Source organism: Lates calcarifer, linkage group LG7_1 (assembly GCF_001640805.2).
Source record: "Lates calcarifer isolate ASB-BC8 linkage group LG7_1, TLL_Latcal_v3, whole genome shotgun sequence".
Classification (NCBI taxonomy): domain Eukaryota; kingdom Metazoa; phylum Chordata; class Actinopteri; family Centropomidae; genus Lates; species Lates calcarifer.
This window is the reverse complement of record NC_066839.1, coordinates 2,256,936-2,271,433: the sequence shown is the minus strand read 5'-3', so window position 1 is coordinate 2,271,433 and position 14,498 is coordinate 2,256,936. Positions and strand designations below refer to the sequence as shown.

General features: G+C 41.8%; 1 protein-coding gene across 6 annotated transcripts in view; it reads right to left on the bottom strand.

The window, feature by feature from the left end:
* Window positions 1-14,498, bottom strand: part of myt1la (myelin transcription factor 1-like, a) — a 62,588-nt gene that overhangs the window by 30,400 nt on the left and 17,690 nt on the right. For all 6 annotated transcript variants that reach the window (XM_018660124.2, XM_018660125.2, XM_018660128.2 and 3 more), the window contains exons 5-6: window positions 10,808-10,870; window positions 1,143-1,657 (exon numbers count right to left, since the gene is read on the bottom strand). In XM_018660124.2, coding sequence (XP_018515640.1) covers window positions 1,143-1,657; window positions 10,808-10,870 — 578 coding nt within the window. The remainder of the gene's footprint in view (window positions 1-1,142; window positions 1,658-10,807; window positions 10,871-14,498) is intronic.

The following is a 14,498-nucleotide window of genomic DNA, read 5'->3' as shown; positions in this document are numbered from 1 at the left end:
GCAGAGCTCCTCTCCCGATTATTCGTGAAGCGCTGTCAGAAGCGATTGAGGACACGGGGGGTGTTGGGGCGGAGGGGGATTCGAGGGAAACGTGGCGGGAGGGAGAGCGCAGAGCATCTGGTCTACCAGAGATTCAGCTCAGCAGCTCTCATCAGTTACTCCTCTTCCACTGCAGATGCAAACTGCAGCCAAGAGTGGACACCAGTGTGACCCAGAACAGGACCTGAATACGAGCCGCTTCCAGACATTGCTGGGTTCATCGGTTCGTTAAAGTAAAAGTTTTTTAACATGTTGTAAGTTTCCTTTTCAGAAAAGTTAACTCTGTTCAAACAGGATGAGACCCTCACACATCGAGCCGATATTTACCATCTGGGACGGAAAACTAAAACTGTCCCCACCAGGAAAGCAACAGTCGTTCAGTAACGACATGTGACAAAAACCTTGATCGAGCTTAATTATTATGACAAAATTATGAGGGCGTTCAGGCACTGAAACTAAAGCCACACATCCTTCTCTATACTGCAGCTGTTTACGTAGAAATGTTCCTCACGCTCGAACCAGAAAATATGACGACAACCTCCTGACAGTTAGAAGATGAGCTGCTTTGTTCGACTGAAGGAAAATGGCCAACATAGAACAGGGAATTCACTACGTACATACAGAGCACAACACTGGCCTCCAGTTTGTGCCTGAGGCCGGAGATGAAGATAAAAGCTTTTAACTATGTGTTGGCATGCACATCATGGCTGCCGTGTGTATCCAGCGCTGGTCGTGAACTTCCACAGAAATTAACGCTTCATGCCCTCAAAGTGTAATGTGCACATGAACAGTAGGGGCAGTGTGGTAAAAACGACCCACAGGTCTGTTTGGAGGTGGATGGATTGATGGATGGGTCAAACAAGCCTGAGATTTTCATGCAGCCTTCTTTTAACCATTATTAACTTTCACCACGTAGTTTTTGTTTCCTAAACTTACACAAACCTTAACAATATGATACCAAAGTTAAGGAAATAAATACATTTGAATTGTTTTGGTATCTGTCATATAGAAGGTAATTCACAAAACATGTTAAAGCTGAGGACACATCGATGGAAAACACAGGAAATACAAGAAACAACCAAAGTGTTTAACAGGAAACTCACCCTGCTGACGATTCTGCTCCTCCTCTTCCTCCTCCTCCTCCTCTTCTTGCTCGTCTTCCTCTCCTTCGTCCTCTTGCTCCTCCTCATCGTCCCCATCATCCACTTCTTCCTCCTCCTCGTCCATCCCTTCCTCCTCCTCCTCCTCCTCCGCCCGCTCTCCTCCTATTGTCGCGTCTGCTCTCTCCACCTCTTCCTCTTCCTCCTCCTCCTCTTCTCCCTGCTCCTCGTTGTCCTCCGAGAATTCGTCCTCCACCTCCCCATCCTCTTCCTCGTCTCCTTCTCTCTCCCCTTCCTCTTCCTCCTCGTCCTCCTCCACTACCTCCCCTTGCTCCTTCCCTGCGTCCACCACCTCCATGGCTTCGTTCTCGTAGCTAGTGTAGACGCCAGCGTCCTCCTCCTCCTCCTCTTCCTCCTCGCCTGGGCAGGAGGTGAGGAAGGGCCTCCTCTTGGCAGCCGGCTCCAGCGGCTGTTTTTCCAGAGCCTTCCTCTTCTTGGCCAGCGGGCAGCCGTAAACACTGAGACGAGACAGAGGGCACAGACACGATCAGCGGCCATCTTTGTTCTCTGTTTAATCATTTGAGCAATTTTATCCTCAGCTTCCCCTCCACTGCTAACTGGAGCTGATTCTCAGGTCAAATAAGTCTGAAAAAAAAGAGCCAAATCTGGCAGACACACATACGGGCCAGAGCTGGCTCACATTTGGCACTACAGAGCCAGAAAACAGCCAACACAGTGCACCGAGCTTTAGCATTAAGTTCTCGATAGACAACAGATCACAACTGTGCCGATAAAAGTTCAGCTCCACATCTACTCACAGAGATCATAAGTGTTATACAGTTTAGGTTTTGTTTCCTCATGATCACAAACTAATCATGTATCTAAAAATATATCTATATCTTCTGGGTCAGGAGGTAGAGCTAATCAGGTCAGGGTTCGATCCCGGGCTCTTCCAGTCCACGTGACCAAGTGTCCATGGTCAAGAAACGGACGCCTTTTCTGTGCTGCCCAGCTAAGGCGAATGAAGCTGACGTTAGCCAGCTATCTTCACCCAGCTAAGGTGAAAACAGACGACTGTAGCTAGCTATTTTTGGGCAGCACTGAAAAGGACTGACAACCAAAACATGAAGGTGTGGGCTCATAGCAAGAAACCCTGTAAACCCTGTAAATAGCCTATATCAGAGTTACCAGCTTTTACTAACGTTAGCTAGGTTAGCTAACATTTTTCTTTATTCATTTGAATAATGTAACTTATCAACTGCTGCCATTTTCTCTTCTTCTACGTTTTTTTGGACTCAGATCTGTTCAAACAACACGAGACACAGCACAGCAGCATGTTGAAAACAGTATATATCCCAATATATGACTCTCAATAGGAATATTAAGGGAATTTCAGCTACAGTGTAAGACAGTATACTTCAAGGACTGCCTTAAAGTCTGAAAATCTTTTTTACATAAAATAAATGTCCAAAAGAAAAAAGAAAATGTTGCATATTTGCATCTACTGCTATTCAGATTTTCCTGATTATTTCATTTAAGTTTCACACCACAAAAAGACTGAATCACAGCAAGACAAATTAAATGTGTCCTGGAAATATAAGCCACACATTTGAAAAATGTGAGTCTGATTCAAGCCTTTCTTACAGCCAGTGGAAAAGGGATAGAAGAGCCCAGACCCATTGTCAAAGGATATGTGGCCTTGGCCTGTCTGGATGAATCTAGACTAGAGTCATAAAAATCCACAGAGACTTGGAGCTGTGGTAAACAAACAGCTGTTTGAGTTTTTCATCATAAAGCTACTGCATGCACTGTCACTGTGTGTAGACAAAGGAAACAAGAGCGTCAGCGCCATAATAAAAACAGTGATCATGTAGTGTCATGTAGTTATTGTTATACTGTACATGATGGGACTGATTGTGATTGGTTGAAACAGGCTTACTGAAGGAGAAAATGTACCTGGGAGAGGATTAAATAAAAGTTGTACTTGAGCAGAGTGAAATTTCAGTGAATTAAAATGATTACAGTGTGTGGCTGATTACAAAGTGTGTACAAACCACTTATCTTGTGAATTATGCATGATTTTGAGCAAACATATACAGAAAAGGTAATTGTTTGATGCTCATAATTAAAGATGATCACAAAACAAAAACATGTATATATTAAATACCAATGGTGTTTCTGTATATTTCTTGTATTCTAACTTGTGCTTTGTTTTTTTTAGCTCCAAGAAAAATGCCTTTCTTCAGAGACTGGTTTGAGAGTCAGAGGGCAACATTAGCATCACGAGGGTCACGAGAAGGAAAGGCTTTGTGTGTAGACGTCAGAGGTCACCGTGCAGAGGTTCATATGTTAAGACACTGCAATGGATTTCCACTCACTTTCACTGAGGAGGAGAATGAACCTCTGAAAAAACAAAAACCAAAGCTTATTCAACCGGGGCCTCAATTACGCAAATCCCATAATAGTCATTAACTGTTGGCAAAATTCTGCTTTAATTGCTCCAAAACAGCGAGCACAATTATACACGGCTTTAATGTGGATTTTAGGAAATCAATTAGGCCATTTCCATATGAAAGAGCTTATTTTGTGTTTGGAGGGCGTGTTGGAGGAGGTGACGCTGCTTTTCTGACTGAAACCGCCGTGTGTTTGTCTGACAAACCTGCACAATAAAACACGAAAACCATTCAACAAAAACTTTATTCTTTTTCCTCCTTTAGACGACAAAGTTTCAATCCGTTTTCCTCTGCTACTGATTGCTTTCATGTGCATTAATCATTTAAGACAATCTGTTATTTCTGAGATAAACTGAAATATAGTGAAGCCACTTAAGACAGAAAATCTTAATTTAGTAAAAGAGGGGTAAAAAGTGAGTGAGATGAACAAGCAACAAGAAACTACTACAACAAGAGAATACTGTAAAATATACCTCCTTTACGCACTATTACCTCTTTAATACAGTGACAATAATAACTGGTAAATAGCACTTTTCCAAATTAAAGTGCAAGAAAGGGAAGATAAAATGGAAGCCATGCTAATGGTTCCTCAACGCCCGGTGCTGCTTTGAGCTAAATGCTAACATCAGCATACATACATACTCACAGTGATAATGCTAACATGCTGAACCTTAGCAGGTATAATGTTTAGCATGTTCACCAGCTTACTTTGGTATGTTAGCAATATTAGCTAATAGGGTCTTAACGCAAAGTACAGCTGGGGTTAATAGAAATGTTCTGTAGACAACCAGAGTAAAGCATGCTAAAATAAACTTATGAGGAAAGCCAGCAAAACACACACACAAAAAAAAAATCTACTGTTTGGATGAGTTCTAATATTAGTATAATTGTAGACTACATAATTTGCTAGATATTCATAAAAAGGGAACCAAGACCTGTTTTTCTGTTTGAAATCAATTAGTAGTTGGACATTCTGCCATGTCCACAACCCCAGAGGCTGAAATACAAGACTAGCTGGCACCATTGCAGATTTAGTCGACTATCATCATTCACAGAGACGGATGCTGTGTTTACATGTATATAACATGATGGGCTGAATACAGTAGAGGACCTAGGATTAAACCGCTCAGTGACACAAACAAAATCTTCCAACCTTGGGAAACACAAACACAAATACACAAACTAACAGGATAAACATATGATAATAATAATATCCAGTACTTTATACATAAAATAATCCATCCTAAATTAATTTCTACTGTTATTATATTAGTCAAATAATTTAAATGACAATGTCACTGCTTCAGAACAAGACTGTGTTGTCATTGTATTTATGTACAGTCTGGGTTTAGATGTTTCCAATTCTTCATAAAAAGATATATATTAAATTTTCCTATAATTTAAGATATTATTACATTTATATGAGCAGCGTTTGACGATACGTAATATGTCAGAAATGCCAATAAATAGCTTAGTTTGAAGAGAAAAAAAATCCATTTCATTCACCATATAACACTGCAGCAATATTCCTCCCAGATTACACACACACACACACACACACACACACACACACTTCACCTCAAATGATCCCTCCATCTTTTACCTTATAGGCTGTCAAGCTGCCAGCCCGCCTGTATGTGTGTGTATGTGTATGTGTGTGTGTGTGTGTGTGTGAGAGAGAGAGAGAGAGAGAGTGACCTCAGCCACCTTGCTGTCTCCCGCCAATTAAAATTCCGGTGGTAATTAAAGCAGATCAGAAACGAGGGAACGCTGCAGACAAGGGCGAGAGACTATGCATGGTAATTATGTGGAGGGAGAGAGAGAGAGAGAGGGAGAGAGAGGAGGGGTTCACACATCACATTTTCTCTGCTCTCTAAACTGATCTGCTGCAGTCTGATTTGATGCATTATGACTGATTACAATTACAGCAGTGATTGATTTCTGAATGAAGACAGTACCATAACACCTGCTTCTACAGGATGTTGCATTATGGGTTGTTTGTAGGTAGGTCTGTCTTTTAGATCTAAGTCAGCCCTAGAACTGTTGACTTAGCCAACTGCTTGTCCATTTTTGTCTCTATGTGACAATCTCATCTCACCAAAGTAACAAAGCGAGGCTGTGTTTAAACCGTCCTCCGTGTTTTTTTAAAGTGTGTTTTGTAGTAACCCATGGTCAGGTCAGTTTCACTTAACTGCCATCAGAGGCTGAGAGCATCAGTGCTGTTGCTACGGTTACCTGCAGTTTAATAAACCTTGAGTTATTTAGACCAGAGCTACGTTTGAGCCGACACCTGACAGCCAATTAGAAATAGTTAAAAATAGTTATTTTACTGTGTTGTAACGATTATCGACCACTGAAGTGAATTTAAATTTAAATTGTGTTTCCACGTATCTAATAACGTATCCAGATGTTGGCTGAATCACTGCTGGGTTTGATTCTGATTCTGATCGATCAATTAATTTATCTAGACTTAAATTTCAATATTATAATTTTTTTAAATTGTGAATACTTCGTGTCGGTGAAGAAAAGTGAATGAGGCGACAGATATCAGCAGCAGTGTGATAATTACATCTAGGTACGTGTGCTTAGGTGAGATCATTGCCCCACGTGCCAACACTCATCGCCGTGGCAACGCTTTGGCGCCAGCAGGGGGGGGAGAGTTGGAGGGGTGTGTGTATATAAATATATGTATGTATAAGAGACTGGGTGGTGGCAGTGATGCAAGGAAGGAGGGGGGGTGGGGGAGGGTGGGGAGGTAATGTGGGCGACATGATGTTCACATCCTATACTAGCGGTTGCCATGGGAGACAGGCTACATCCCTCCTGGTCCTCATACTGCAGCATCCGCTCGGTGCTGTCGCCATGGTGACATCCTCCAGAGAGAGAGAGAGAGAGAGAGAGGAAGGGAGAGGTAAAGTAAAAGAGAGAGAGAGACAAAGAAAGGTAGGGGGAGGACAAACCAAAAAGGGGGAGACTTTGATCCTTACACCCCCCCCCCCCCCCCCCCACAGCGACATTCAGTTATTTTCTTATTGTCAACAAAACCCACGAAGAAGAAACAAGAATCCAAATTTCCCACATTGTATTCGAACTGCATGCCTCTGCACTGGAGATCCACCTGCTGCGTTTTACATACGAACTGGGTACACTGTGTATCACACAGTAAACCTTATAGTACACTGTATTTAAATACTGCAGTTCATTTACACTAATTAGACCTTATATAAGACAGACACCACTGGACATCAACCAAACTACAACTCTGGAATTCCCTCGTCGATTAAACTTCACAAAAACCAAACTAAATGAGAAAGTTACAGAATGATTACTCTCTAACCTTAACCAATCCCACCGAACCTAGAAACCAGAAATCTACAGTGACACTGACAAATTATGTTGTTCTGCTAAAAGGTATGTCAGATCAGAAAATGTTTCTGCAGTATGTGTCGACTCTGTTCAACATTATCTTGTGTCGCTGCTCCATTTTCCTGGTCATTTAAAAACTAAATATTAACATTTAAAATTAAAAAGTCAGAGAACAACTAAACATGACAAGAGACGATCCCCTCCATTTTTTTCTTGCTCCAGTGTGAGTATTGTTTTGTATTTCATCACCTCCAATTAGGTGATTATTCCCAACCCACAGAATACCTGGTGAATCTACCTCGCTGTCTGCTGTTGCTATTTCCTCGCTGTTGCCAATTCTGGTTCATGAAAAAATGTCGAAGGCAAAAGCAAAGTATGTGAATTGTTGTTTGGCTGCGAGAACCAACAGAGAAGTCTGAGAATGTAAAGACTCGGTGGATTTACGTTTATCTTTCACAGACGTGTTTCCACAACATTTGGAAAAATCTGATCTCCATTTTGATTTCTCTACCGGGGCCTGAATGATCAGTACCAACAGCCCATGACCCAAAATCAAACCTGGAAACTGTAAATTTAGTCTTTTTTAATGCGGTTTTTGGAAGTTATCCTGTTGATGTTCACATTAGTATGTATGTATGTTTCTCTGCTAATGTGGCTCACTTCAATCGGACACCCACACACTGGAGCAGAGCTGGAGTTGGGAATACTGAGGGACAGACTGTCCAAGAGAAACTGCGTTAAGCCTCATTTGAAGCCAATTTAATAACCAGAGAAGAAAGATATGGGTGGATTTTTTTCACCACCACCATTTCCAAGAAGCCAACATGGAAGTCAGACAGATCTGGAGTTTTTGGAAGGTGTATTTTTGTCTCTTTTTACAAAGCAGTTTTCAGCCTTCTTCCGTGTATGCAAGGCTAAGCTATACACACCCTGGGCCTCTCTGTGCTACAAGAAGCAACGATCTTTTCATCTGACTCTGGGGAAGACGTTTATGAAATGTCAAATTAAATCTTTCTAAAAGTATTCAGATATGGTCGACTCGTGTTCGGCAGACTCTGAGGAAACTGTAAAGTCTTATTAGCGTTTAGTGGAAAGGCTGCAAATAAATAAGGAGAAATCAGACGGGAAACAAATTAGTAAACGCTGTGTTCTCCCTCTCTGCTGTGTCTCTGTAAACGTCAGACGTTTGTGTACTGTACACTCCTGTGATCAGCTGATGATTAACTGATTAAGTAAATCATCCATCGGTTCCCTGGAGAGGAACCATCAGACGACCTACTTCTCTCTTCCTCTCAGTCTCTGTCTTTCCTTTGGCAGCGCGACTATTTACCAGAGATGAGAAAAGTTAAAACAGTATTGTGGCGACACTTTTGGACATTCGAACATCTGCAACTTCACGACAACTGGGAATAGCTCCTAAACGGACTTGTAGTGCAGTTTCTACCATCCCCAGACAAAAAATAAACTGTGACCAACTAAAGCTAATGTTAGGCTATAAACCAACTACACCACGGTCACATGACGTCAACGTCTCCACCACTAAGCTTCCAACTGGTCATTTCATTTAGCTCTGAGCTCTTCTACAAAAGCCTTTCTTCTTAGAAAGTTAGTGAGAGTTTGAAAGAGCGTGAGTAGAAACACAACGAGGCTGTAAAGGTGGACTGGTGAGTAGATGGGTTTTCATGTTAACGTCCCCGACAACCTCTGTAGTCTCATTTAGACACTCGTTAGCAACCGCCTTTTTTAAGACACGTAAAAGCTTCAAACATCAGGAGTGGGGGATTTACTGACCCATTTTATGTCGGAGAATAAAACCTGAAAATGTCTTGAGCTTGTGTTAAAACCACAGACCTTATTTCACACATTTAACCAGAAACACACTGACTTTCTTAATAATTCAGAGTATTCATAAGTGTTTTCTCTTGTGACTATCAGAGCTCTTATTTTGGAGTTTCACTCTCGTTACACCCGACGCTGAATTTTCCTGGGCAGCTCTGTGCCCTTCGCAGCAGCATCAGTCTGCTCTGCCAGCGATTCGCCATCCTGCCCTTCTCATTATCTCTCTGTTACCTCAGGCGTCAAACCACCGCTGTCCTGAGCTGAGCAACCTCTATATGCCAGCCTCCCACACACACACACACACCCACACACACACACACCAACCTCGACACTGAAAACAATACCGTAGAGATTCTCCAAAATAACCTCAAAACATCTCAACGAGTGCTTTGATTTCATAATGGATGTTTAAATCTTGTTTTTTACCTAAATACTGAAAAACACTCAAACCTCCTCCTCCACAGACTCATATCCAGCAGTGAAAATCCCTGTGGTCCACTTTTTTCATATACATTTCACTTTGTATAATATATATAAACCAGGATTTGTGCAGAAGAAGAATGCAAACGTTACTCACACTGGAGGAACAAATACGATATGAAGACTTTAGTACTTGATGAAAAGTGGAAATAACGCCACTTTTCCTCCAGAGAATCAGGATTTTAAAACTGAAGCTGAGGAGACTTGTAAGGAGCGTTACTTTGTGCAGTGGCCCCCCACGTTTGTTGGTAATTCACAGTTTCTCATCGTTTCCGAAGGCGACAGAGATCAGAGGCAGGAACTGTCCGTCCGTCCGTCCATCCTGCAGCCGGAGGGCTTGAAGCAATGCAGGATGGACGGCCGTTGGTGTCTTTTTTTTCCTTGGTGTGACCCGGGGACTTCACAGACTCCACAGCTCGGGCCTGATTGGTTTTCTATCTGCGGCCCTGTGACAGAGCGGTGGATTTACTGACCAGAGGCTGCGAGCTGCTCATTGAGGAGGTCTGAAACCGTGACGTGAGCTCATTTATTGTGGCTACAGTTCAGTTTCCGAGCCGCTGAGTGAGACGTTTGAAGCCGACAGGCAGCACTGCAGCCTTTCAACATTTGTTTTTTACAATTTAACTTGAAAAAGTCTGAACAATTTTCTGATTGTTTTAAATTTTTCTACACTTTACTGTTCATTTTGTTCATGTTTTCTGTGAATTTAATCTCCCTAATCTTTTCATTTTACATCAGTAATTTATTACTTCTGCATCTGAAATGATTAAAATCTACAGATACTGGGTCAGAATCAGCCCTAAAAGTCTGCACAGCTGCCCCCCGTCACAACCCAGAGAGAAAATGAAGATTAAATGTCAGGAAGGAATTCCTAAGTTCTCCATTAAATGTGTTATCTTAAAACCTCACTGTGTGAGGCAGAAATATCTGAAATGCCAAAGAAACTGCATCATGAAACTTGACAAATAAGCGAAATGTGACAAGATGCAACTGGTCAAAAGCATTTAAATGATTCAAGTGAGATTTTAAAAAGTAAAGTTTCAAAGCATCATTTTAGACTCTTTTTCTTGTTGTCTTTCAAAATAAAAGCTGTAGAGAAATGTAAAATCATATTTTCTCTGTCCGCAGCAGATTTTCACCAAATTTAACATTTAATAAAACAAAATTCTGCCAATAACATAAAGTTTTCTCAAAACGCAGTTGTCTTCGCTTCATGTGCATCTATTTTGATTTAATAATATGAGTAAGAGAATCTGACCAGCTCCTAAATGTCACAAAAAGTGAGTAATGCATCCTTTTTAGCACAATATATCAGATCCAGTGACAGAATGCAGAATCATGCAGAATCATTTCTAGGAATAAAAACACTTCAGGCCCAAAGAAAATGATTTAAAAACTGGACATTAAGCAAAGTGGGACCCCCCCCCCCCCCCCCCCCGAAAAACAGAGCAAAGTATCAGGTGACATTTATATGAATTTAAAGCTAAAAGTATTTGATCATATTGATAGAAAACGTGGATCAGTTCGTACCTGCGGTGTCTGGCGTATTTCCCGCTGACGTGACCGCTGCCATCACAGCCTGGGGTGGGACAGCTGAGGAGGAAACACACAGTGAGAAAACACAACCTCTACAGTGGAGAAACACGACGTCTAATCCATCTCCTGCTCGTTTATTGGTAAAGTGATAATTCTTCTTTCTTTACAACACGAACGCTGTATTTCTCCTTCTCATGCAGGCGACTCTGGGTTAAAGTTAAGTCTTTTCATTGATGTTTAAATACAATTTAAAACCTGTTTCACCATCACACTGATCAAATAACCAGGTGGAGACAACGTGGACTACAATTATTCATTATTATATGACGTATTTAAGTTCTTTATAAAACCTCTGTGCTGTGTTTTGGCTGTTGAATAAACCTTCAAAATAAAAGATCTATGACTGTATTTCACTTATTTCTCACCGGCTCCTGAATCACCTCCAGCGGAGAACGTTGTGTTGTTGTTTTCAGTCTGACCATCTGTAACTCCAGCATGGACGTATTATTAGAAAATGACCCCCGGGGCACAGACAGGTAAAAGCCCCCCACCCCCACCCCTCCTATATGGGACCAGATCCCTCAGACTGAAACAACAACCAGCCACTGCATCATTTTTAGATGTTTTCTGTCTCTCCGTGGTCATTTTTTTGTCCCATGTTGTTTCTCTTTGTGGCTGTTTTACTTCTCTTTAGAACCATTTGTCTTTACATCTCTTTGTCTCTTTTTGGCTTTTATTTTTCATCTTTTTGTGGCTGATTTCTGTCTGTGTGATAGTTTGTCTCATTGTAGTCCCTTTCTGTTTCTGTATGATCATTTCTTTGCGTTTTTATGGTCATTTTTTCTCTCTTTGTTGTCATGTTGTCTCCCTTTGTAGTCGTTTTGAGTCTTTAAGTGGTCATTTTTGGGATGTGCATCTCTTTAGCTCTGGTCATGTTGTTTCTCTTCTTGATCATTTTTTGTGTTTTTGTGGTTGTTCTGTGTCACTTTATGGTCATTTTACATTTCTCTCTGTAAATTTTTTGTATCTATGTGATGATTTTGTGTCTTTTTGATTGTTTATTCGTTTTTTGTCTCATTGTGATTAATTGTGTCTTCTTGTAGTCATTTTGTGTCTCTTTGTAGTAGTTTTAAGTCATTTTTCCTCTGTTTGGGATCATTGCATCCCTCTGTGGCATCCCTGACCTCTCAGACCCTGTTTCCATGAACCACAGACTTACTGTACTGTAGCCCTGGGTTAAATATTACTAAGAATGAAACGAGGTTAAACCAGGGTTTACATTAGCCCAGGAAGTTAAGAGTTAAAAGTAAACTTTTTATCATTTACTTTCTGTTAATCTGTAGAAAATGAACTCATCTCATTCAGACGGTTTCTCTGTCGGCAGCAGGTTTAAGTGTTTCTGCCTGAATGGTTTTTTTTTTCAGTATCGTGGCTGCAGTCGGCAGCAGAGCTCTCCAGAGCTCTGAGTCACGCTGCTGCAGCTTTCAGCCTGCTCTGCCCTGAAGACACGCAGACCGCCGGCCAACGCACGCCGCTTGGCTTCAGGGACTCCACACCCACGACCTCTGACCCCTCAACTGCAGAGCTCCGCCCACCCTCCACCCAGCATCACCTGCTTTATATACACTCTCTCTCAGAGCGAGCTAAAACAAGAGCTGCACGACGATAGAGGTTAACGTCACGAGTGAAGAGAGGAGGAGGAGGAGGAGGAGAGCAAAGGGGAGGACGTGAAGGAGGAGGAAGAAAAGGAGGATGAGGAGGGAAATGAAAACTGTTAGAAAGAGGAGCAAGGCAAGAAGGAGGAAGAGGATGAGGAAGGAAAGGGTGGAAATAGAGGGAAAGTGAGGAGGAGAACTGGCAGGAGGAAGAAATAGAGGAGGAGTAGATAAGTGAGGAAGTGAGGTGGAAGAGGAAGAAAAGGAGGACAAAAACATAATAGAAAGACGTTAAGGAGAAGGAAGAAGAGGAGGAGGAGGAGGGAGATGAAGACAATGAGGAGGAGGAGGAAGGGAAAGGAGGAAGAGGAGGAGAAGGAGAAGATATAGAAGCAGAGTGAGGAAATGAGGCAGAAAAGGAAGAAGATGTGGTAGACAGAGTGGAGGAAGAAACAGAGGGAGGAGACAAAACATGAGGAAGAGGAGGAGGAAGAGGAGGCGGTTCGTTCAAGGTGAGGAGGCTCATCAATCAGTGAGGGAGCAGAGACTGATTGTGTTGCCTTATCGATCCCAGCTCTGTTTGTGTGTGTGTGTGTGTGTGTGTGTGTGTGTGTGTCTTCACTCCCCCGGTACAATGTCAAACACACTTTCCAATCACGGTCAAATTCCCAGAATGCATCAGTGCAACCTTAACCTTAACAAGCTGCTGTGTTGAGCCTTGAAAATCTCAAAACAACAAAATGTTTTCGTCCTCTCAGTTTTCAGATTCGTCCTCTTATTTCCAAAGTATCTGAGTACGTTTCTGGACCTGGATCAGGATCAGGATTCGTCCCGATCCGTCCTCAGAGAAGCCTGAATCTGCTCCAGACAATATGTCCGTTAGTTGTAGTATTTCTTTTGCACAAGTGGAAGTTTTATCACAAAGAAAAAAGGGTGGAGGAGGTCATCAAAAACATTCAGTATGATCCTCAGGGGACGGTAAATTTCCACAGTAAATTACGTTAAAATCTGGTCATTAGTCGAACTCATTAGTCACCGCAGCTCGAAGGACAAAATCATTCATCATCAACCTGGAGAAAGTTATAATCCAGAGCTGTGATGCAGCAGAAACTGCAGCTCAGATTCCCACTGAGCCGACAGATGTGATGTGTTTATTTAGCAATTTAAATTAAGACTTTTAATATCACAGCCACACGTTTCCTTTTTCTTTTTTCTCCAAATCTGCCACATCACACCACAATGACAAATTAATTTGTACATGTTTATCCCTGCAGATTAGTCAGATTAGTCGGCGACTGTGATTAATAAAATAAACAAAATTGATGAGAATATTCAATGATCGCTCGTGACGCACGTGTAGTATCTCACAGTATTTACACCATGAGTCATTTCTGTTGTTACTGCTGACTTCAAAGCGTCTCCATCCACGTCTGGCCCCCGGGTTCACGGCCCTCAGCGGCGCCCGTCAGATTTAAATTCTGGGTGAATCGTGCTGAGTTTTCAGCTCCTCCGGCTTGGGGCTCGCACGGCGCAGACAGGACATGTTGTTTACAGTAAAGCGCTGACCTGGATCAAACCGGGTTCAACCGTAATCTGCCTCACACACCGATATTTGTCAGTTTTACTAAATGAGATTAAGTGAAGCAGAAAACCTCACACACACACACACACACAGGTAGCGGTGTGTTTCTACAGTCCTGTCGCCAGGGTTGCTGGGAAATTAACAGGAAGTAACTGAAAATCTGGGATAATTTATACAAACTGTATCATATACAAAGATAAAGATTTAGTTTTGTCTTAAGCAGACATGCTGCAAACTAATATGTCATTTTCTAAATGTTGAAAATGACATTTTTCTTTGACTTATTTGCAGGAAGAACTCTGATTGTTTCTTTCACTGAACAACAACAAAACATGAATGTTGAATAAAATAAACAGTTTATTCCCAGTTTCCAGTTTATTCCTGTTAATTCCCAACTTTGAAAATTCCCATAATTTCTCAACCCTACATCTCTCTGAATGTAATAAAT